Here is a 24,886-nt window from a genome sequence, read left to right as displayed (position 1 = left end):
TAAGTATCTGTTTTAAAATATTTGTTATTGGGTAGTGAAATGGTGATTGAAACGTTCAATTTACGAAACACGTTTATTCTAAGAATCACGTTCATTTTGAGGATCATTACTGTACTTAATCGTAGGCAGACTGGAGTCTTGAACGAAATAGAATAGAATAGAAACGTTCAATTTAGGAATCATGTTCATTTTACGAATCACTTCTCCGACTAGACCCCTTCCTCTTGACTACTTAGATACTTAGAAATTAATTTTTCAAGTTTGAAGATGTATTCGAAACCTTTTTCAAACTTCAAAGATCCCGAAAAATGACTGTCGTCCAAGTAGTCAAGAGGAAGGGGTCTAGTCGGAGAAGTGATTCGTAAAATGAACATGATTCGTAAAATGAACATGATTCCTAAATTGAGCGTTTCTATTCTATTCGATTTCGGTCAAGACTCTAGTCAGTGTAGGGTTAAGTACAGTAATGATTCTTAAAATGAACCTGATTCGTAAAATGAACATGATTCCTAAATTGAACGTTTCTATTCTATTCGATTTCGGTCAAGACTCTAGTCAGTGTAGGGTTAAGTACAGTAATGATTCTTAAAATGAACCTGATTCGTAAAATGAATATGATTCCTAAATTGAACTTTTCTATTCTATTTCGATCAAGACTCCAGTCTACCTACGATTAAGTACAGTAATGATCCTCAAAATGAACGTGATTCTTAGAATGAACGTGTTTCGTAAATTGAACGTTTCAATCACCATTTCACTACCCAATAACAAATATTTTAAAACAGATACTTAGAAATTAATTTTTCAAGTTTGAAGATGTATTCAAAACCTTTTTCAAACTTCAAAGATCCCGAAAAATGACTGTCGTCCGTTTTAAAATATTTGTTATTGGGTAGTGAAATGGTTTTGGGTTGGTTTGTGGTGTCTTGCGGCGATAGTTCTTGCAATCGCCGCTAGAGGGACACGCTCTCTCGCAAGCACTCGATCGACCACACTATATAGAGCTTCTTCAAGCTACTTTGGCGCCCCCTGTAGCTCTTTGTTTCCCACTTGACACTTTGACTGCCACGCCACCTATATATGGGTGACATAAATTAGCATTAGGATACTAGAAAAATTAATTCTCAAGTTAAGACTTCGAGAAAAATAAATTTTGGGTAGAATTTATGAGTTTCAACGTTCTCAAAATAAGTTCTGAAACAAATTTTTCAGGTTATGTAGCTTTTAATAATCTGAAATCAAAATTCTTCTTTTGTAGAATATTATACAGTTTTGATTTGGCAGTGAACGTGTTAATGACCTTTCTAGAGACGCTCGAAATGCAAGAAAATCTTGTTTGGAATGTTCAACTTCTTTGATAAGTTCCCTTTCTCTTGACGTTATAGTGATTGACTACCTGGATGACAGATATTTTTCAAAATCTTTGAAGTTTGAAAAAGGTTTTGAATGCATCTTCAAACTTGACAATTCTATTTTAAAATTAATTTCCAAGTAAAATATCTATTTAAAAATATTTTTTATTGAGTAGTGAAATATTTTTGGAGTGTTTTGTAGTGTTTTGTGGCGATAGTTCTTGCAATCGCCGCTAGAGGGACACGCTCTCTCGCAAGCGCTCGATCGACCACCTCCTATATACAGGGTGTTCGGCCAACCCTAGGAAAAATTATAATGGAAGATTCTAGAGGCCAAAATAAGACGAAAATCAAGAATATAAATTTCTTGACTGAGGCTTTGTTAAAAAGTTATTAACAATTAAATTCAAAAATTTCAAATCGTTCTGAAAAAATTATTTTTAGTTGGAGGGGTCAATTACAATCATTTTTGGTGAATAGACATACTCTCGAAATCCTAACCAGTTTTGAGAAAAAAATTCGAGTATATATTGAAATTTTTAGGTGAAATTAAAAAATTTCGAATGATACTAAAAAAATTATATTTAATTACAGTGGGCAATTACAATCATTTTTGTTCATTATACATAATCTCGAAATCCTACGCATTTTTGAGAAAAAAATTCAGGCAGATATTGAAAATTTAAGACGAAATTAAAAAATTTCAAATCATTCTAAAAAAATTATATTTAGTTGCAAGGGTCGATTACAATCATTTTTGTTCATTACACATCCCCCCGAAATCCTACCCACTTTCGAGAAAAAAATTCCTAAATGAAAATATAATTTCAGGCCAGAAATGTATTCATTCGAATCTTTAAAACGTTATAATTTCTGAACGGATTGGACGATTTTAATGTTTAAAAAAGCAAACGACGCGTATTTTAGTGTAAAATGTGTAGAAATTCTAAAAATATTTGAAAAGTTATTCCTTGACCCCGTAAAATGAGAAAAACCCCATAAAAATGGTCCAATTTTCAAACAGCCATAACTCCTACAATAGTGAACATATTTCCATGAAACTTTTTTCTGAAGTAGAGCCCATAGGTGCCTACAAAAAAGTATTAAACAACTTTTCTGTAGAGCGTCAAACAAAATTTCTAAAAATCAAAAACTAATTTCTAAAAGAAATCAACAGGGCGTAAGTGCCTCAATTTTTCGATGAAAAAAAAAATTTCAAATCGTTCTAAAAAAAATACTTTTGGCTGCAGGGGGCAATTACAATCATTTTTGGTGAACAGTCATATCCCCTAAATCCTACTCATTTTCTAGAAAAAAATTCGAGAAGGTTGGAATTTTTCGACAAAATTAAAAAATTTCAGATCGTTCTGGAAAAATTATATTTAATTACAGGGGTCAATTACAAGCATTTTTGGTGAATACACATACCCCTGAATTCCTACCCAATTTCGAGAAAAAAATTCGAGAAGGTGTGAAATTTTTCGACAAAATTACAAAATTTGAAATCGTTAAAAAAAAAATACTGTTAGCTGCAGGGGTCAATTAAAATGATTTTTGGTCATTACATATACCCTCGAAATGTTACGCATTTTAGAGAAAAAAATTCCTAACTGAAAATATAATTTCAAGTCAGAAATGTGACTCCAAAATTTCTTGCGAATCTTTAAAACGTCATAACTTCTGAACGGATTGGACGATTTTAATTTTCAAACACGCAGACTACGCGTATTTTGGTGGAGAATATGTAGAAATCGCAAAAATTTTAGAACAGTTGATCCCTGACCCCGTAAAATGCAAAAAACCCCATAAAAATGGTCCAATATTCAAACAGCCATAACTCCTACAATAGTCAATACATTTCAATGAAACTTTTTTCTAACATAAAGCTCATAGGTACCTACAAAAAAGTATTAGACAACTTTTCCGTCAGGCGTCAAACAAAATTATCAAAAACGAAAAACAAATTTTTAAGAAAAATCGACAGGTGCCTACTTTCGGCTACAGAAAAATTCTAAATCGATCTGAAAAAATTATTTTTAGTTGCAGGGGTCTATTACAATCATTTTTGGTTATTATACATATCCCCAAAATCCTACCCATTTTCTAGAAAAAAATTCGAGAAGGTGCTAAAATTTTTCAACGAAAATGAAAAATTTCAAATCGTTTTGAAAAAATTATTTCTGGGTGCAGGGGTATATTAGAATCATTTTTGGTCATTAGAGGTACCCTCGAAATCCTAGCCAGTTTGGAGAAAAAAATTCGAGAAGGAGGCCATACTTGGAACCTGATCATTCGCGAAGGTTCCTTTTCAGTTATATCCACCAGATGGTTTCCAGTTTTACTGTCGATCTAAGCAACAATCCTCTGGTATCAAGCCAATGCACGAATCAACGACAAGGAACTAAAATTCCAATTATTATAACATTTACCAGTGTCTCCTTTTCATTTCCAAACATAAAAAAAAGACTCAACAGTCAACCAATCGAAGCAGGAAGTCACCGCCCAAACACATAGCCCTGTCGAGGACCTTCCAGAATCTCAGTTCTCAAATACCTCAACAAACTCGAAATCTTAGAAAAGTGTTTAAATCCAAAAGTGTAGGTAAAGCTTGAAAAATCTACCAAAAATACCCTCCTCTGCTATCAAAACAATGCACTTGTGCACGAGCAGTCTCGATGGCCAAAATCATGGAACCAAAGTTCGAATCATCGCAACATCCGCCATATTCCCCAGATTTGCCCCCCTCAGTGTCTCCTGTTAATTTCCAAAACATAATAAAAAGACTCAGCAGGAAGTCACTTTCCAGGATCTCAGTTCTCAGCTGCCTCAACAAACATAGAAGCTTGAAAAATCTAGGAAAAATAACTCGTCTCCCATCGTTCTGTGACCTCAATGACCCTCGTCTTCGGTCGGAATTCGCGCACCGTTGAAGCCCAGTTACTCGTCGCGCTGGGCGTGAACAAGGAGCAGCGCGCGAGGGAGCGAGAGGGAGGGCCACGGGGGGAGCGGCGGGGCGGGACGGTTAATCGGTGCCAGAGTACCGTTGCACCTGAATGGAGCAGCGAGATGGCTTTCGGTTTCCCTGCAGCCTCCGTGGCAGCTGCGCGCCGCTCGCCGCTGGGACGCTGCGCGTGGGCTCGCGTGACCGTGCGCGCGACGGTCTCCGTTTCGCCAGTCCACGCGGCGTTTCCGCGGGAGGACCACGTGCACGCGACACCGCTACTCCACTCCCCCTCGCAACAGCTGTTGGCGGGCCACCGTTGCCCCGCGAAATGCTCCGCAGTTCCCGATCGGTGAGTAGCTTTGTTGGAAGTGCTCGCGACACTGTTGGTCAAGGTTCCCCCTGGGAACTTTCACTGTGCCCTGTGACCCCCGAGATACACATAGCTCGACCAGTTTAATGGGACTGCTGGGTTGAGAACGATTGATTAGACCGTGGAACGATCGGTTTAGGACTCTCTGTTGGGGCTTGAGCACCATTTGCATTGCTCCAGACTCCGTGGTGTTGGTTTCGACGGAGATGGAGTTTCGAGTGATGGATTCGAGGTTTTGGGTAGAGATAGTGATGGTTCTGGAGATTTAAAGCCCGTTGATTTTGGGTTTCAGTGATGCACAGTGGGGTAAATGCGTGTTAAAGGTTGTTTTTTTGGTTTGTATACTTTGGATGTACAGGGGGTTTGGTTATAACTGGGAAGAAAGTTTTGATGGAGGGTTCTAGGGGCCAAAATGAGAGGAAAATTGAGAATATCAATTTGTTGATTGAGGCTTCGTTAAAAAGTTATTGACAATTTAAATTTAGAAATGTTAGTTTGTTATGGAAAAATTGTTTTTGGTTGTGGGGGGCAATTATAAGCATTTTTGGTGGATACATATACCTTCGAAATCATATCCATTTTTGAGAAAATAATTCGAGAAGGTGTGAAATTTTTCGATGAATAAGAAAAATTTCAAATGGGTTTGGAAAAATTATTTTCGGTTGCAGTGGTTGATGGCAATTATTTTTGGTCATTAGACATATCCTTGAAATTTTACGCGTTTTCGAGAAAAAAATTCTTTACTGAAAACATGACGTCTGACCATAATTGTCTGATAACACTGAAAAAAAATTTCAAATAATTCTGGAAAAATTATTTTTAGTTGCAGTGGTTGATTGCAATTATTTTTGGTCATTAGACATATCCTTGAAATTCTACGCATTTTCGAGAAAAAAATTCTTTACTGAAAATATGACGTCTGACCATAATTGTCTGATAACACTGAAAAAAAATTTCAAATCGTTTTGGAAAAATTATTTTTAGTTACAGGGGTCAATTGCGAGTATTTTTGGTCAATAGACATAACCTCGAAATTCTACGCATTTTTGAGAAAAAAATTCTTTACTGAAAATGTGACGTCTGACCATAATTGTCTGATAACACTGAAAAAAAATTTCAAATAATTCTGGAAAAATTATTTTATGTTGCAGTGGTTGATTACAAGTATTTTTGGTCAATAGACATAACCTCGAAATTCTACGCGTTTTCGAGAAAAAAATTCTTTACTGAAAATATGACGTCTGACCATAATTGCCTGATAACACTGAAAAAAAATTTGAAATCGTTTTGGAAAAATTATTTTTAGTTGCAGGGGTCAATTGCAAGTATTTTTGGTCAATAGACATAACCTCGAAATTCTACGCATTTTCGAGAAAAAAATTTTTTACTGAAAATATGACGTCTGACCATAACTGTCTGATTACCCTGAAAGAAAAATTCAAATCGTTTTGAAAAAATTATTTTATATTGCAGGGGTTGATTACAATCATTTTTGGTCAATAGACATAACCTCGAAATTTTACGCATTTTCGAGAAAAAAATTCTTTACTGAAAATATGACGTCTGACCATAATTGTCTGATAACATTGAAAAAAAAATTTCAAATAATTCTGGAAAAATTATTTTATGTTGCAGTGGTTGATTACAATCATTTTTGGTCAATAGACATAACCTCGAAATTCTACGCATTTTCGAGAAAAAAATTCTTTACTGAAAATATGACGTCTGACCATAACTGTCTGATTACCCTAAAACAAAATTTCAAATCGTTTTGAAAAAATTATTTTATATTGCAGGGGTTGATTACAATCATTTTTGGTCAATAGACATAACCTCGAAATTTTACGCATTTTCGAGAAAAAAATTCATTACTGAAAATATAATTTCAAGCCAGAAATATTACTCCAAAATTTCTTGTGTATCTTTGAAACGTCATAACTTTTGAACGGATTGAAGGATTTTAATGTTTGAAAATGCAAATAACGTGTATTTTAGTCAAGAATATTTAAAAATTCCAAAAATATTTGAAAAGTTTGTCCTTGGCCTCGCAAAATAAGAAAAACCCCATAAAAAGGGTCCAATTTTCAAACAGTCATAACTCCTACAATAGTGAATATACTTCAATGAAACTTTTTTCTAAAATAGAACTCATAGGTACCTACAAAAAAGTATTAAACAACTTCTCTGTAGGACGTCAAACAATTTTTCTAAAAATCAAAAACGTATTTTCAAGAAAAATCGACAGGGGTTAGGTGTCTAAATTTTTCAGCAAAAAACGAAATTCCAAATCGTTCTAAAAAAATTAGTTTCCGTCACAGGGGTCCTTTATAATCATTTTTTGTGAGGGGTCGTACCCTCGAAATCCTACCCAAATTCGAGAAAAAAATTCTTTACCGAAAATATAAAGTCTGATCATGAATGAATGATTCCCCTAAAATGTCATGTGTTTCAAATTGTTCTGAAAAAATTATTTTCAGTTGCAAGGGTCGATTATAAGCATTTTTGGTCACTAGACATATCCTCGAATTCCTACGCACTTTCGAGAAAAAAATTCCTAAACGAAAATATAATTCCAAGCCAGAAATTTCCGGTTAATTTGAATCTTTAAAGCGTCATAACTTCTTAACGGATTGGACGATTTTAATGTTTAAAAAAGCAAACTACGCGTATTTTGGTGGAGAATATATACAAATTGCAAAAATATTCGAAAAGTTGGGCCTTGACCCCACAAAATTAGAAAAACCCCATAAAAATGGTCCAATTTTCAAACAGCCCTAACTCCTACAATAGTAAATATATTCCAATGAAACTTTTTTGTAAAGTAGAGCACATAGGTACCTACAAAAAAGTATTAAACAACTTTTCTGTAGGTCATCAAACGAAATTACTAAAAATCAAAAACGAATTTTCAAGAAAAATCGATAGGGGGTAGGGTGTCTAAATTTTTCAGGGGGAAAAAAAATTTCAAATCGTTCTCAAAAAAATATTAGTGTCTGTAGGGGTCAATTACAATAATTTTTGGTGAAGAGTCACAACCCCGAAATCCTAATAATTTCTCAGAAAAAAAATTCCTTACCGAAAATATAAAGTCTGATCATGAATGAATGATTCCCCTAAAATGTCACGTGTTTCAAATCATTCTAAAAAAATTATTTTCACTTGCAGGGGTCCATTACGATCATTTTTGGTCATTATACATACCCCCGAAATCCTACCCAATTTCGAGAAAAAAATTCTAAAAGAAGTAAAATTATTTCAACGGAGAAAAAAAATTTCAAATCATTCTAAAAAAATTATTTTCACTTGCAGGGGTCCATTACGATCATTTTTGGTCATTATACATACCCCCGAAATCCTACCCAATTTCGAGAAAAAAATTCAAAACTGGTAAAACTTTAAATTTTAATAACTCTTTAACGAAGTCTCAATCAACAAATTGATATTCTTCATTTTCGTCTCATTTTGGCCTCTAGAATTCCCTATTATAATTTTTCTCAAGGTTAACCGAACAGTCTGTATATTACCATGCATGATTCAAACGATTTACGAGAAGCAGACCGTTGTGCTGCATAAGCAATGTAACGCGACACGCCGGACCGACCATTCGGACGATCGGTGTCACGATCGCGCTGCGTTCGACGGAATTGTGTTACAGCGATCAGGTTCGTTGACTGTAAAAACGATCTCGTGGTTTTCATGCGGAGAAACACGCGTTGAAAATAATAATAGACTCATTTATTCACATCAAATTCACTGTAAAAGTTACTCAAAATTTTTTATTTCATTTATTATAATTATACATTTTCTGAGATAATTAACTATACAATATTGTTTAGTTTAACGTGTTTAACGTGTTTAATATTAATAACAAATGACTGAAATTTCTAAATGAAATAAATATTCACTCTGTGTATTTTCAATAAATAATTGACAAATATTTGAGAAGCCAAAGAAAACACTGAAACACAAATAAAAATGGAAACTATTAATATTAATAACAAACTTAATATTAATAATAAATGACTGAAATTTCTGAATGAAATAAATATTCACTCTGTGTATTTTCAATAAATAATTGACAAATATTTGAGAAGCCAAAGGAAACACTGAAACACAAAAAGAAATGGAAACTATTAATATTAATAATAAACTTAATATTAATAATAAATGACTGAAATTTCTGAATGAAATAAATATTCAATCTGTGTATTTTCAATAAATAATTGACAAATATTTGAGAAGCCAAAAGAAAACACTGAAACACAAATAAAAATGGAAACTATTAATATTAATAATAAACTTAATATTAGTAACAAATAACTGAAATTTCTGAATGAAATAAATATTCACTCTGTGTATTTTCAATAAATAATTGACAAATATTTGAGAAGCCAAAGAAAACACTGAAACACAAAAAGAAATGGAAACTATTAATATTAATAACAAACTTAATATTAATAACAAATAACTGAAATTTCTGAATGAAATAAATATTCACTCTGTGTATTTTCAATAAATAATTGACAAATATTTGAGAAGCCAAAAGAAAACACTGAAAAGAAACTTAACATAATATTTACTACATCCTTTTTTAATTTTTATTATTTAAAATATCCTTTTATAAATCGATATTAATTTACAAATCAAAAATAAACAAAAGAAATGCTCTTCATAGCCTTTTTAGTTCGTTAAACGTAAAAAAAGTGAAGAAAATCGATATTCGAATCTCAATGAGCCGCCATTTTGTAAAATTTTAGTAGCCATTTGCATTGTAATTGTTTTCCTAATTTGATTTAATTTTTGTGATTTTTATGTCACCATGTTAGCTATGAAATAATTGCAGTTATTTAAAGTTTAATATTATATTAACAAAACGATTGTTTAAACAAAAAATGTTTCGATATTGTAGAATGTATATTTATACAAAATGGACGTGTCCGCCATAACAGTTGGTGAAAGTTGGTATCGTTTAAGTGTTAATTTAAATAAAACTTTTGGGACAGACTGTCCATATAGGATCGTTTCGAGTTCGTAAAACGTATTATTTACACAAAATGGACGCATCTTTTCGATATTGTAGAATGTATATTTATACAAAATGGTCGTGTCCGCCATAACAGTTGGTGAAAGTTGGTATCGTTTAAGTGTTAATTTAAATAAAACTTTTGGGACAGACTGTCCATATAGGATCGTTTCGAGTTCGTAAAACGTATTATTTACACAAAATGGACGCATCTTTTCGATATTGTAGAATGTATATTTATACAAAATGGACGTGTCCGCCATAACAGTTGGTAAAAGTTAGTATCGTTTAAGTGTTAATTTAAATAAAACTTTTGGAACAGACTGTCCATATAGGATCGTTTCGAGTTGATAAAACGTATTATTTACACAAAATGGACGCATCTTTTCGATATTGTAGAATGTATATTTATACAAAATGGACGTGTCCGCCATAACAGTTGGTAAAAGTTGGTATCGTTTAAGTGTTAATTTAAATAAAACTTTTGGGACAGACTGTCCATATAGGATCGTTTCGAGTTCGTAAAACGTATTATTTACACAAAATGGACGCATCTTTTCGATATTGTAGAATGTATATTTATACAAAATGGACGTGTCCGCCATAACAGTTGGTGAAAGTTAGTATCGTTTAAGTGTTAATTTAAATAAAACTTTTGGGACAGACTGTGCATATGGGACCGTTTCGAGTTTGAAAGTAACGTTTGTGAATATATTCAGCCATGCCCATGAAGAATCTGGAGGCAGTGGACATTCTGGAAGCCCTCGAATCGAAGCTCGCGTACATTCCAGGGGGACGTGATCGCGAAGGAAGACCTTTGGTAGTCGTCAACGTGCCGTCGGAACTGCAACCGACCACGAAACCACGATTGGAGTCTCTGGTTGCGTACTTTTTGTCAATTTTTAGGTAATTCAAGATCCTCCATTACACGCATAGAATGATTTTTATATAATGATATAAAATATATTTAAATATATTCAATGTATAGAATGATTTTTATGTAATGATATATATATATATACAGGGTGTTTAGTATTTCAAGGCTGGGAAAATTTTTAAAGAATTTGAAATTCTTGTCTGAGGCTTTGTTAAAATGTTAGTAAAAAATTAAATTAGAAAATTTTTAATCGTTCTGGAAAAATTATTTTTGGTTGCAGGGGTTAATTATAATCATTTTTGGTCGAGAGACTTATAGATGAAATGCTAGCCATTTTTGAGAAAAAAATTCGAGAAGGTGTGAAATTTTTAGACGAAATTGAAAAATTTCGAAACGTTTTGGAAAAATTATTTTTGGTTGCAGGGGTTATTTACAATTATTTTTGGTCGAGAGATATACCCCCGAAATCCTATCCATTTTCTAGAAAAAAATTCGAGAAGATGCTAAAATTTTTCGATGAAATTAAAAAATTTCTAACCGTTCTGGAAAAATTATTTTTGGTTGCAGGGGTTATTTACAATTATTTTTGGTCAAGAGACATACCCCCGAAATCCTACCCATTTTCTAGAAAAAAATTCGAGAAGATGCTAAAATTTTTCGACGAAATTAAAAAATTTCAAATCGTCCTGGAAAAATTATTTTTGGTTGCAGGGGTCATTTACAATTATTTTTGGTGAATAAACATACCCCCGAAATCCTACCCATTTTCTAGAAAAAAATTCGAGAAGTTGCTAAAATTTTACGACGAAATTAAAAAATTTCTAACCGTTCTGGAAAAATTATTTTTGGTTGCAGGGGTCATTTATAATTATTTTTGGTCGAGAGACTTATAGATGAAATGCTAGCCATTTTTGAGAAAAAAATTCGAGAAAGTGAAATTTGTGGACGAAATTAAAAAATTTCAAATCGTTTTGGAAAAATTATTTTTGGTTGCAGGGGTTATTTACAATTATTTTTGGTCAATAGATATACCCCCGAAATCCTACCCATTTTCTAGAAAAAAATTCGAGAAGATATGAAATTTTCGACGAAATTAAAAAATTTCAAATCGTTTTGGAAAAATTATTTTTGGTTGCAGGGGTTATTTACAATTATTTTTGGTCAATTGATATACCCCCGAAATCCTACCCATTTTCTAGAAAAAAATTCGAGAAGATGCTACAATTTTTCGACGAAATTAAAAAATTTCTAACCGTTTTGGAAAAATTATTTTTGGTTGCAGGGGTCATTTACAATCATTTTTGGTCAATAGACTTATAGATGAAATGCTAGCCATTTTTGAGAAAAAAATTCGAGAAAGTGAAATTTTTAGACGAAATTAAAAAATTTCAAATCGTTCTGGAAAAATTATTTTTGGTTGCAGGGGTTATTTACAATTATTTTTGGTCGAGAGATATACCCCCGAAATCCTACCCATTTTCTAGAAAAAAATTCGAGAAGATGCTAAAATTTTTCGACGAAATTAAAAAATTTCAAATCATTTTGGAAAAATTATTTTTGGTTGCAGGGGTTATTTACAATTATTTTTGGTCGAGAGACTTATAGATGAAATGCTAGCCATTTTTGAGAAAAAAATTCGAGAAGGTGTGAAATTTTTAGACGAAATTGAAAAATTTCGAAACGTTTTGGAAAAATTATTTTTGGTTGCAGGGGTTAATTACAATCATTTTTGGTCATTACACATACCCCCGGAATCCTACTCACTTTCTAGAAAAAAATTCGAAAAGGTGCTAAAATTTTTCAACAAAATTAAAAAATTTCAAATCGTTTTGGAAAAATTATTTTTGGTTGCAGGGGTTAATTACAATTATTTTTGGTCATTACGCATACCCCCGAAATCCTACCCACTTTCGAGAAAAAAATTCATTTTCGAAAATATAATCTGAGGCCTGAAATGGTTCCCCCAAAATTTCATGTGAATTTTTAAAAAATCATAGCTCTTGAACGGATTGGACGATTTTAATGTTTAAAAAAGCAAACGACGCGTATTTTAGTGTAGAATATATAGAAATTCTAACAATATTGAAAAAATTGTTTCTTGACCCCGTAAAATGAGAAAACCCCCATAAAAATGGTCCAATTTTCAAACAGCCTTAACTCCTACAATAGTGAACATTTTTCAATGAAACTTTTTTCTTAAGTAGAGCTTATAAGTACCTACAAAAAAGTATTAGACAACTTTTCTGTAGGGCGTCAAATAAAATTATCAAAAATGAAAAACTAATTTTTAAGAAAAATCGACAGGGGGTAGGTGCCTAAATTTCTCGATGAAAAAAAAATTTCAAATCGTTTTAAAAAAATTATTTTTATCTAGGGCAGTCAATTACAATCATTTGTTATCATTAGACATACCCTCGAAATCCTACGCACTTTCGAGAAAAAAATTCTTTACCGAAAATACAATTTCTAACCAAAAATATCTCCCCTAAATTTTAGGGGTATCTTTAAAATATTTAACATTTTAATGTTACAAAATGCAAATAACGCGTATTTTGATGGAGAATATGTAGAAATTCTGGGAATATTGGAAAAGTTATTCCCTAACACTGTAAAATGAAAAACCCCCATAAAAATGGCCCAATTTTCAAAAGTCCATAACTTCTACAATACTGAACTTATCTCAATGAAATTTAATATAGAACTAGAGCTCATGAGCACCTACAAAAAAGTACTAAACAAAATTTCCGTAGGACGTCAAACAAATGCATCAAAAATGAAAAACGAACTTTCAAAAAAAATCGACAATTTGACGAAAAAACAGTTTCAAAAATTTCTAGAGGCCAAAATAAGACGAAAATCAAGAATACCAATTTGTTAATTAAGGCTTCGTTAAAAAGTTATTAACGTTTAAAGTTCATACGTAGCTGATCGGAGTTCGCCGCTCCACAAACGTAACTTTAAACGTTAATAACTTTTCAACGAAGCCTCAATCAACAAATTGTTATTCTTCATTTTCGTCTTATTTTGGTCTCCAGAATCCACCATTAAAATTTCTCCCAGGGATGATCAAATATTCTGTAAATTACGATGGAATTTAGTGTTGGAAGTGTTCAATTTGCAGCGAGGAAACGAAGAGAAACGGGTTGGTTTTGATCGTGGACGCTCGAAAGGGTGCGTGGCGCGTTGCAAGGTCGTGCATTAGGTTGTCTATGGTGCTTTTGGGACCCTCCGCCGCTTCAGTGATCGTAGTTCGTCCTGAGGGCTTCTGGGACAAACGTGTCGACAGTTGCACCAGGTCCCACAAAGAGGGAGAGGTTGGTATTCGATTTAAAAATTTAACAAAATAATTCCTTCATCCCCTAATACGAATTCTATTTGGTTCTTTCAATTGTTGCTTCTTGATTATTCGAAATTTTTATCTAGATAAGAATTTTGCCCAATTTTGCAAAAATATTAACGTTTTGCTAGAAAAAAGATACTTAAATCGACCAACAATTTGTTATCCAATTATCTTTAACAGTCTACGAAATAAAAAATGAAAATGAAAAATGAAAAATGTAAAATGAAAAACCCCCCATAAAAATGGTCCAATTTTCAAACGTCCATAACTCCTACAATAGTCAATATATTTCAATGAAACTTTTTTCTAATATAAAGCTCATGTCAACCTACAAAAAAGTATTAAACAACTTTTCTGTCAGGCGTCAAACAAAATTACTAAAAATGGAAAACGAATTTTTAAGAAAAGTCGACAATTTGACGAAAGAAAAATTTTTTTAATTTCTAGAGACCAAAATAAGACGAAAATCAAGAATACCAATTTGTTGATGGAGGCTTCGTTAAAAAGTTATTAGCGTTTAAAGTTCCGTTTGTGGAGCGCCAATCTGAGCTGCGCGCGCACGACAGTGGTTCTACAGGCGGAACTTTAAACGTTAATAACTTTTGAACGAAGCCTCAATCAACAAATTGGTATTCTTCATTTTCGTCTTATTTTGGTCTCCAGAATCCCCTATGAATGTTATTTTCGAAATTGAAGATAGTTGACAATTATTCTTTTACGTATTGTTGCTTCTTGATTATTCGAAATTTTTATCTAGATAAGAATTTTGCTCACTTTTTGCAAAAATATTAACGTTTTACTGGAAAAAAGTTACTCGAATCGACCAACAATTTGTTTATTCAATTATATTATAAAAATTTTTTAATCTAATACGAATTCTATTTGGTTAATTTTTTTAATTGTTGCTCCTTGATTATTCGAAATTTTTATCTAGATAAGAAGGGAGAGTTGGTTCGATTTAAAAATTTAACAAAATAATCCCTTCATCCCCTAATACGAATTCTATTTGGTTCTTTCAATTGTTGCTTCTTGATTTTTCGAAATTTTTATCTAGATAAGAATTTTGCCCAATTTTGCAAAAATATTAACGTTTTGCTAGAAAAAAGATACTTAAATCGACCAACAATTTGTTATTCAATTATCTTTAACAGTCTACGAAATGAAAAATGAAAATGAAAAATGAAAAATGTAAAACGAAAAACCCCCCATAAAAATGGTCCAATTTTCAAACGTCCATAACTCCTACAAAAGTAAATATATTTCAATGAAACTTTTTTCTAATATAAAGCTCATGTCAACCTACAAAAAAGTGTTAAACAACTTTTCTGTCAGGCGTCAAACAAAATTACTAAAAATGGAAACCGAATTTTTAAGAAAAGTCGACAATTTGACGAAAAAAAAATTTTTTTAATTTCTAGAGACCAAAATAAGACGAAAATCAAGAATAACAATTTGTTGATGGAGGCTTCGTTAAAAAGTTATTAATTTTTAAAGTTCGTATGTAGCTGATCGGTGCACGCCGCTCCACAAACAGAACTTTAAACATTAATAACTTTTTAACGGAGCCTCAATCAACAAATTGGTGTTCTTCATTTTCGGCTTATTTTGGCCTCTAGAATCCACCATTGAAAGAAGTTGGTCTTGTCATAATTAATAATTTACATAATTTATACTTCTCGTTTGTTTTCAGCCAACATACCTCACTCTGTCGAGGCTCCAGCTTCACGTCGATTTCACTCAACTCCCGTACGAATTAGCTGGAAACAAACTCTACGATCACACGGAGTGGATCCAGAATCGTGTGGTAATTGTTAATTAATTAATAATTTTATTAATTATTACAAAAAAAGTGTCAGCTTGCTGTATATGGAGGAAGTAAATAAACGAGATAGCAAGAAAAAAGAAAACAAAAGAGGAGAGTTAATAATTAAATAATTATATTTTATTATTAAATAAATATCTAAATATTAATTAAGACAAGCTGACATTTGACACTTTGACTGCCATGACATCCATATATGACAGGATTTTTTACTATGGAATTAGAACAATTAATTCTCAGGATGAAATGTTAAAATTGAAATTTGAATAAAATCCATGGATTTTAGTGAGGTTATGACAAGAAATGGAAATTTTAAGTTATGTAGCTTAAATTTGTCTGAAATCGAAGTTTTGGTCTCGTAAAGAATTGTATAGTTGTGGCAGTCAATGTGTTAACGCATGATTGAGAAGATCAGGATGTTCAGTCAACCTTGGGAGAAATTTTAATGGGGGATTCTGGGGACCAAAATAAGCCAAAAATCAAGAATACCAATTTGTCGATTGAGGCTTCGTTAAAAAGTTATTTACGTTTAAAGTTCCGTTTGTGCAGCGGCGCGCTCCGACCAGCTACGTCTGAACTTCAAACGTTAATAACTTTTCAACGAAGCCTCCATCAACAAATTACTATTCTTCATTTTCGTCTTATTTTGGTCCCCAGAATCTAACATTAAAATTTCTCCAGGATTGGTCGAACTTTACAGTTTCAAGTGGCTAGTAACTGAAACAGAGATCTATCGCCAATAAGCGCGAGTTTTAGATATTAAATGAACACCCTGTATATCGTAATGGGCGCTCGAGTGCTTGTGAGAGAGCGTAGCCCTCTGCTGGCGAGCCACAGAACAATTTAATTTCTGATTAACAACGAAATTCTATTAGAATTTTTATGTGTTCCAAAAAACATTGATTTTTACGATTTTGTAGAAAGTGGAAGATTACTGCAAGGATGCATCGGATCTCGTGGTGAGGATGTACGATTTGCACCGAAGATTAATCAGTTTGGATGCATTTCGGATGTCAGAATCTGATGAGGACCTGGAGACCTACTGGGAGATGAGCGCGAAATTAACGTCTGTTGGAAGACACATTCTCCAGTCAGGTAAACAAGGATTTAATTAGACTGAAATTGATTCTAGAGACCAAAATAAGAAGAAAATCAAGAATAGTAATTTGTTGATTGAGGCTTCGTTAAAAAGTTATTAACGTTTAAAGTTCGTACGTAGCTCTTCGGAGCGCGCCGCTCCACAAACGGAACTTTGAACGTTAATAACTTTTCAACGAAGCCTCAATTAAAAAATTGTTATTCTTGATTTTCGTCTTATTTTGGCCTCTAGAAATTTTTGAAATTTTTTTTTCGTCAAATTATCGATTTTTTTTGGAAATTAGTTTTTTATTTTTAATAATTTTGTTTGACGCCTGACAGAAAAGTTGTCTAATACTTTTTTGTAGGTACCTATGAGCTTTATGTTAGAAAAAAGTTTCATTGAAATATATTGACTATTGTAGGAGTTATGGCTGTTTGAAAATTGGACCATTTTTATGGGGGTTTTCTCATTTTACGGGGTCAAGAAACAATTTTTTCAATATTGTTAGAATTTCTATATATTCTACACTAAAATACGCGTCGTTTGGCTTTTTGAACATTAAAATCGTCCAATCTGTTCAGAAGTTATGACTTTTTAAAGATTCGCATGAAATTTCGAGGTACCATTTTTGGCCTCACATTAGATTTTCGGTGAAGAATTTTTTTCTTGAAAGTACGTAAAATTTCTGGGGTATATGTATTGACCAAAAATGATTCTAATATACCTCTGCAACCAAAAATAATTTTTTTAGAACAATTTGAATTTTTTTTAATTTTCTCGACAAAATTTCACACCTTCTCGAATTTTTTTTTCGAAAGTGGGTAGGATTTCGGGGATATGCATAATGACCAAAAATAATTGTAATTGACCCCTACAGCCATCAGTATTTTTTTTAGAACGATTTGAAATTTTTTTTTCGTCGAAAAATTCAGGCACCTACCCCCTGTCGATGTTCCTTAAAAATTTGTTTTTCATTTTTAATAAATTTGTTTGACATCCTACAAGAAAGTTTTATAATACTTTTTTGTAGGTACCTAGAGTCTCTACTTTAAAAAAAAGTTTCATTGAAATATATTTACTATTGCAAGAGTTATAGCTGTTTGAAAATTGGACCATTTTTATGGGGGTTTTCTCATTTTACGGGGGCAAGAAACAATTTTTTCAATATTGTTAGAATTTCTATATATTCTACACTAAAATACGCGTCGTTTGGCTTTTTGAACATTAAAATCGTGCAATCCGTTCAGAAGTTATGACTTTTTAAAGATTCGCATGAAATTTTCGGAAATTTCTGGCCTGGAATCATATTTTCATTAAAGAATTTTTTTCTCGAGAATGCGTAGGATTTCGGGGGTATGTATAATAAACAAAAATGCTTGCAATAGCCCACTGCAACTAAAAATATTTTTTTCAGAACGATTTGTAGCACACGAAATTTCAGGGGAATCATTCATTCATGATCAGACATTATATTTTCGTTAAAGAATTTTTTTCTCGAAAATGCGTAGGATTTCGGTGGTATGTGTATTCATAAAAAATGATTGTAATTGACCCTCGAAATCGTAAATAATTTTTCCAAAACGATTTGAATTTTTTTACTGTCGCTGTAAAATTTAGAAACCTACCCCTCGTCGATTTTTCTTATTTATTAGTTTTTCATTTTTAGTAATTTTGTTTGACATCCTACAAGAAAGTTTTATAATACTTTTTTGTAGGTACCTTTGAGCTTTAAATTAGAAAAAAGTTTCATTGAAATATATTGACTATTGTAGGAGTTAGGGCTGTTTGAAAATTGGACCATTTTTATGGGATTTTCCTAACTTTACGGGGTTAAAGGACAACTTTTTCAATATTGTTAGAATTTCTATATATTCTACACTAAAATACGCGTTGTTTGCCTTTTTGAACATTAAAATCGTCCAATCCGTTCAGAAGTTATGACTTTTTAAAGATTCGAATTTCGGAAATTTCTGGCCTGAAATTATATTTTCGTTAAGGAATTTTTTTCTCGAAAATGCGTAGGATTTCGGGGGTATGTATAATAAACAAAAATGCTTGCAATAGCCCACTGCAACTAAAAATAATTTTTTCAGAACGATTTGAAGCACACGAAATTTCAGGGGAATCATTCATTCATGATCAGACGTTATATTTTCGTTAACAAATTTTTTTCTCGAAAATGCGTAGGATTTCGGTGGTATGTGTATTCATAAAAAATGATTGTAATTGACCCCCGAAATCGTAAATAATTTTTCCAAAACGATTTGAATTTTTTTACTGTCGCTGAAAAATTTAGGAACCTACCCCCTGTCGATGTTCCTTAAAAATTAGTTTTTCATTTTTAATAATTTTGTTTGACATCCTACAAGAAAGTTTTATAATACTTTTTTGTAGGTACCTATGAGCTTTAAATTAGAAAAAAGTTTCATTGAAATATATTGACTATTGCAGGAGTTATGGCTGTTTGAAAATTGGACCATTTTTATGGGGTTTTCCTAACTTTACGGGGTTAAAGGACAACTTTTTCAATATTGTTAGAATTTCTATATATTCTACACTAAAATACGCGTCATTTGGCTTTTTAAACATTAAAATCGTCCAATCCGTTCAGAAGTTATGACTTTTTAAAGATTCGCATGAAATTTTCGGAAATTTCTGGCCTGGAATCATATTTTTATTAAAGAATTTTTTTCTCGAGAATGCGTAGGATTTCGGGGATATATATAATAAACAAAAATGCTTGCAATAGCCCACTGTAATTAAAAATATTTTTTTCAGAACGATTTGAAACACACGAAATTTCAGGGGAATCATTCATTCATGATCAGACGTTATATTTTCGTTAACTAATTTTTTTCTCGAAAATGCGTAGGATTTCGGTGGTATGTGTATTCATAAAAAATGATTGTAATTGACCCTCGAAATCGTAAATAATTTTTCCAAAACGATTTGAATTTTTTTACTGTCGCTGAAAAATTTAGGAACCTACCCCCTGTCGATGTTCCTTAAAAATTAGTTTTTCATTTTTAATAATTTTGTTTGACATCCTACAAGAAAGTTTTATAATACTTTTTTGTAGGTACCTATGAGCTTTAAATTAGAAAAAAGTTTCATTGAAATATATTGACTATTGCAGGAGTTATGGCTGTTTGAAAATTGGACCATTTTTATGGGGTTTTCCTAACTTTACGGGGTTAAAGGACAACTTTTTCAATATTGTTAGAATTTCTATATATTCTACACTAAAATACGCGTCGTTTGGCTTTTTGAACATTAAAATCGTCCAATCCGTTCAGAAGTTATGACTTTTTAAAGATTCGAATTTCGGAAATTTCTGGCCTGAAATTATATTTTCGTTAAGGAATTTTTTTCTCGAAAATGCGTAGGATTTCGGGGATATATATAATAAACAAAAATGCTTCCAATAGCCCACTGCAACTAAAAATATTTTTTTCAGAACGATTTGAAGCACACGAAATTTCAGAGGAATCATTCATTCATGATCAGACGTTATATTTTCGTTAACGAATTTTTTTCTCTAAAATGGTTAGGATTTCGGGGATATATATAATAAACAAAAATGCTTGCAATTGCCCACTGCAACTAAAAATATTTTTTTCAGAACGATTTGAAACACACGAAATTTCAGGGTAATCATTCATTCATGATCAGACGTTATATTTTCGTTAACGAATTTTTTTCTCGAAAATGGTTAGGATTTCGATGGTATGTCATTTGACCAAAAATGCTTATAATTGACCCCTCAAACTAAAAATATTTTTTCCAGAATGATTTCAAATTTTTTAATTTAATTGTTAATAACTTTCTAACGAACCCTCCATCAACAAATTAGTATTCTTCATTTTCGTCTAAAATCCCCCATTAAAATTTCTCCCAGGGTTTTCCAAACACCCTGTATATAGCAACGGAGGGAGCGCTTGTGAGAAAGCGAGCCCTCTGGCGGCGAGCGCGGGAAGCAGTTCAATTTCCTGCTTCGCCAGGGCACGAGCGATCGAACCAGTCGTACAAGGAAGCTAGACACTCGCTAGAGTGTCTGGAAAAATTGAGAAACCGGCTTAGCCGGCTCAACCGGATGTCGAGCATGATCATTCCTCGTGAAACGAACGTGATCGCGATGTAAAAACACTGACTACAGACAATGAAACTCTCATGTCACTTATTTTCTCGTCTTCCCATAGAAAATACCCATAGATAGCTAAATGGAGGTTATGTTTGATAAATAAAGATATTTGCCCCCGAATTTCTTGCTTTTTTTGGTTAGGTTCACAAATCTTAATCATCTAATTACAATTGATGAAATTTCAATTCTTCAGTTTCGTAAATAAGGTTATTTGCCTCCAAATTCCTTGCTTTTTTGGTTAGGTTCACAAATCTTAATCATCTAATTACAATTGATGAAATTTCAATTCTTCAGTTTCGTAAATAAGGTTATTTGCCCCCAAATTTCTTGCTTTTTTGGTTAGGTTCACAAATCTTAATCATCTAATTACAATCGATGAAATTTCAATTCTTCAGTTTCGTAAATAAGGTTATTTGCCCCCAAATTTCTTGCTTTTTTTGGTTAGGTTCACAAATCTTAATCATCTAATTACAATCGATGAAATTTCAATTCTTCAGTTTCGTAAATAAGGTTATTTGCCCCCAAATTTCTTGCTTTTTTGGTTAGGTTCACAAATCTTAATCATCTAATTACAATTGATGAAATTTCAATTCTTCAGTTTCGTAAATAAGGTTATTTGCCCCCAAATTTCTTGCTTTTTTTGGTTAGGTTCACAAATCTTAATCATCTAATTACAATTGATGAAATTTCAATTCTTCAGTTTCGTAAATAAGGTTATTTACCCCCAAATTTCTTGTGTTTTTTTGGTTAGGTTCACAAATCTTAATCATCTAATTACAATCGATGAAATTTCAATTCTTCAGTTTCGTAAATAAGGTTATTTACCCCCAAATTTCTTGCTTTTTTTGGTTAGGTTTACAAATCTTAATCATCTAATTACAATTGATGAAATTTCAATTCTTCAGTTTCGTAAATAAGGTTATTTGCCCCCAAATTTCTTGTTTTTTTTGGTTAGGTTCACAAATCTTAATCATCTAATTACAATCGATGAAATTTCAATTCTTCAGTTTCGTAAATAAGGTTATTTGCCCCCAAATTTCTTGCTTTTTTTGGTTAGGTTCACAAATCTTAATCATCTAATTACAATTGATGAAATTTCAATTCTTCAGTTTCGTAAATAAGGTTATTTGCCCCCAAATTTCTTGCTTTTTTGGTTAGGTTCACAAATCTTAATCATCTAATTACAATCGATGAAATTTCAATTCTTCAGTTTCGTAAATAAGGTTATTTACCCCCAAATTTCTTGCTTTTTTTGGTTAGGTTTACAAATCTTAATCATCTAATTACAATTGATGAAATTTCAATTCTTCAGTTTCGTAAATAAGGTTATTTGCCCCCAAATTTCTTGTTTTTTTTGGTTAGGTTCACAAATCTTAATCATCTAATTACAATCGATGAAATTTCAATTCTTCAGTTTCGTAAATAAGGTTATTTGCCCCCAAATTTCTTGCTTTTTTTTGGTTAGGTTCACAAATCTTAAACATCTAATTTCAATTGATGAAATTTCAATTCTTCAGTTTCGTAAATAAGGTTATTTGCCCCCAAATTTCTTGCTTTTTTTGGTTAGGTTCACAAATCTTAATCATCTAATTACAATCGATGAAATTTCAATTCTTCAGTTTCGTAAATAAGGTTATTTGCCCCCAAATTTCTTGTTTTTTTGGTTAGGTTCACAAATCTTAATCATCTAATTACAATTGATGAAATTTCAATTCTTCAGTTTCGTAAATAAGGTTATTTGTCCCCCAAATTTCTTGCTTTTTTGGTTAGGTTCACAAATCTTAATCATCTAATTACAACTGATGAAATTTCAATTCTTCAGTTTCGTAAATAAGGTTATTTACCCCCAAATTTCTTGCTTTTTTGGTTAGGTTCACAAATCTTAATCATCTAATTACAATTGAAATTTCAATTCTAATATCTTTCTGAATAATTTAAATAATTCCAGGGTAAAACAAACAAAATAATACGCAATCTCACATAACCTCTCATATTAGATTATCTAGTACTTTCTGGGGGAATTAGTTCAAATAAAAACACATGCTAGGAATAATTAATTGCACTCGAATTGCTAGTTACAATTCAATTAATTTGTATACGAAATATATTATCAAAGATGGGGCGTTAAATTAATTTCTAACCTCAAAATATTGACACCAAACTGTCATGATGTGAAGATATTTATTGTTACTGTCTTTTCCAGGTAGAAATTTAGTGAGTTCGTTGAGTAGAGAGTCAAGAAAGGACGCGTTGGACACCACGAAAGGAATCCACGAGCTGATCGACTCCATCGAGCTGAAAAAGGTGCTTCCAGCGTTGGAAATTTCATTTGAAATTTACATAAATTTAACGTGGTTTCCTGTTGTTTAGGTGGACATCGAGAATTCCTGGTCAGAAATGGAGAGGAACTTGGACACCGCCAGGGTAATCGGCGATCTGGAAAAGGGAGTGTCCTGCGTTACCGACTGGATCCTTGGGCCAGCTGACGCCATGTTGAATTCTTGTTGCCAGGTTGGGTTCGATGTCTCGTCCTCTGAGGAGTTTCGAAGGCGCCACGAAGAGCTAGAATTGGAGTGCAGGGTAACAAACAATAAATAAAATTATTCTACATAGAATAAACTCAATTATTATTCATAAATAATAATAATAAATAACAATATAAGTGTTAATATTGAGGTGCACATCATTTTGGGAGGAAGAGTGTCGCCATATTGGTTTTTGTTTTAAAAATTGATACTTAAATCAATTGATTAGGGATTTTAATATTAAATGATACAATCTATTTGTTTGAATGATGGAATATATTTTTTTTTTTTAAATTTATGATAATTTTTTGTAATTGAAGGACTTGGAAATGGTGCTTTAAAATAGAATTATTATCTTACCAATTATTGAAATAAAAATTATGAATGAATAAATATTAAGTTTCAAATTAGACAATTGAAATTTTCCAAAAAAGAAGTGTTTGTATAAATAACCAGAAAAATTTAGAAAAATAGTAAGAATGTAGAGAATATTAAATTGACTTGAAAAAAATATTCTTTCATTACCTTTATTGAAGTTAGTGTTGATTACAGGAGACGTATGGTCGATACGCAGAATTGTTGCACAAGATCGACAGTTTGCCAAGCACACGTTTGTCCGAAGACCTGAAATCCCAAAGAGACTTCATGGATTTCGTGTGCAGGAGTTTCGCGACCAGACTCGAGAGGCGACGAAACGTATTAATCACCTCACAAAGGTTCTTCAGGCTGGTTTCCGAGGTAGTCAAAAATACAGAAAATTTTATCACTTTGAGAAAAAATTTTAATGACGGATTCTAGAGACCAAAATAAGACGAAAATGAAGAATACCAATTTGTTGATTGAGGCTTCGTTGAAAAGTTATTAGCGTTTAAAGTTCCGTTTGTGGAGCGCCAATCTGAGCTGCGCGCGCACGACAGTGGTTCTACAGGCGGAACTTTAAACGTTAATAACTTTTGAACGAAGCCTCAATCAACAAATTGGTATTCTTCATTTTCGTCTTATTTTGGTCCCTAGAATCCCCTATGAATGTTATTTTCGAAATTGGAGAAAGTTGACAATTATTCTTTTACGTATTGTTGCTTCTTGACTATTCGAAATTTTTATCTAGATAAGAATTTTGCCCATTTTTTGCAAAAATATTAACGTTTTGCTGGAAAAGTTACTTGGATCGACCAACAATTTGTCTATTCAATTATATTATAAAAATTTTTTAATCTAATACGAATTCTATTTGGTTAATTTTTTTAATTGTTGCTTCTTGATTATTCGAAATTTTTATCTAGATAAGAAGGGAGAGTTGGTTCGATTTAAAAATTTAACAAAATAATTCCTTCATCCCCTAATATGAATTTTATTTGGTTAATTCTTTTAATTGTTGCTTCTTGATTTTTCGAAATTTTTATCTAGATAA

General features: G+C 32.1%; 1 protein-coding gene across 9 annotated transcripts in view; it reads left to right on the top strand.

Annotated features, from left to right (window-relative positions):
• Positions 1-4,561: 4,561 nt before the first annotated feature.
• Positions 4,562-24,886, top strand: part of LOC143349064 (uncharacterized) — a 179,375-nt gene continuing 159,050 nt past the window's right edge. For 8 of the 9 annotated variants that reach the window (XR_013080862.1, XM_076779961.1, XM_076779964.1 and 5 more), the window contains exons 1-8: positions 10,092-10,137; positions 10,409-10,595; positions 13,688-13,880; positions 15,597-15,710; positions 16,649-16,823; positions 23,154-23,254; positions 23,321-23,530; positions 24,028-24,213. Coding sequence is in view for 8 of the 9 variants with exons in the window: in XM_076779961.1 (XP_076636076.1) it covers positions 10,107-10,137; positions 10,409-10,595; positions 13,688-13,880; positions 15,597-15,710; positions 16,649-16,823; positions 23,154-23,254; positions 23,321-23,530; positions 24,028-24,213 (1,197 nt within the window). In the remaining variant the exon portion in view is untranslated. Of the gene's footprint in view, positions 4,646-10,091; positions 10,138-10,408; positions 10,596-13,687; positions 13,881-15,596; positions 15,711-16,648; positions 16,824-23,153; positions 23,255-23,320; positions 23,531-24,027; positions 24,214-24,886 lie in introns of those variants that run through there. The other variant, XM_076779965.1, reaches the window with a different exon arrangement.

Source organism: Colletes latitarsis, chromosome 12, assembly GCF_051014445.1.
Source record: "Colletes latitarsis isolate SP2378_abdomen chromosome 12, iyColLati1, whole genome shotgun sequence".
Taxonomy (NCBI): domain Eukaryota; kingdom Metazoa; phylum Arthropoda; class Insecta; order Hymenoptera; family Colletidae; genus Colletes; species Colletes latitarsis.
Note: the sequence above shows the minus strand (reverse complement) of the source record. Positions and strands in the feature narration are given on the sequence as shown.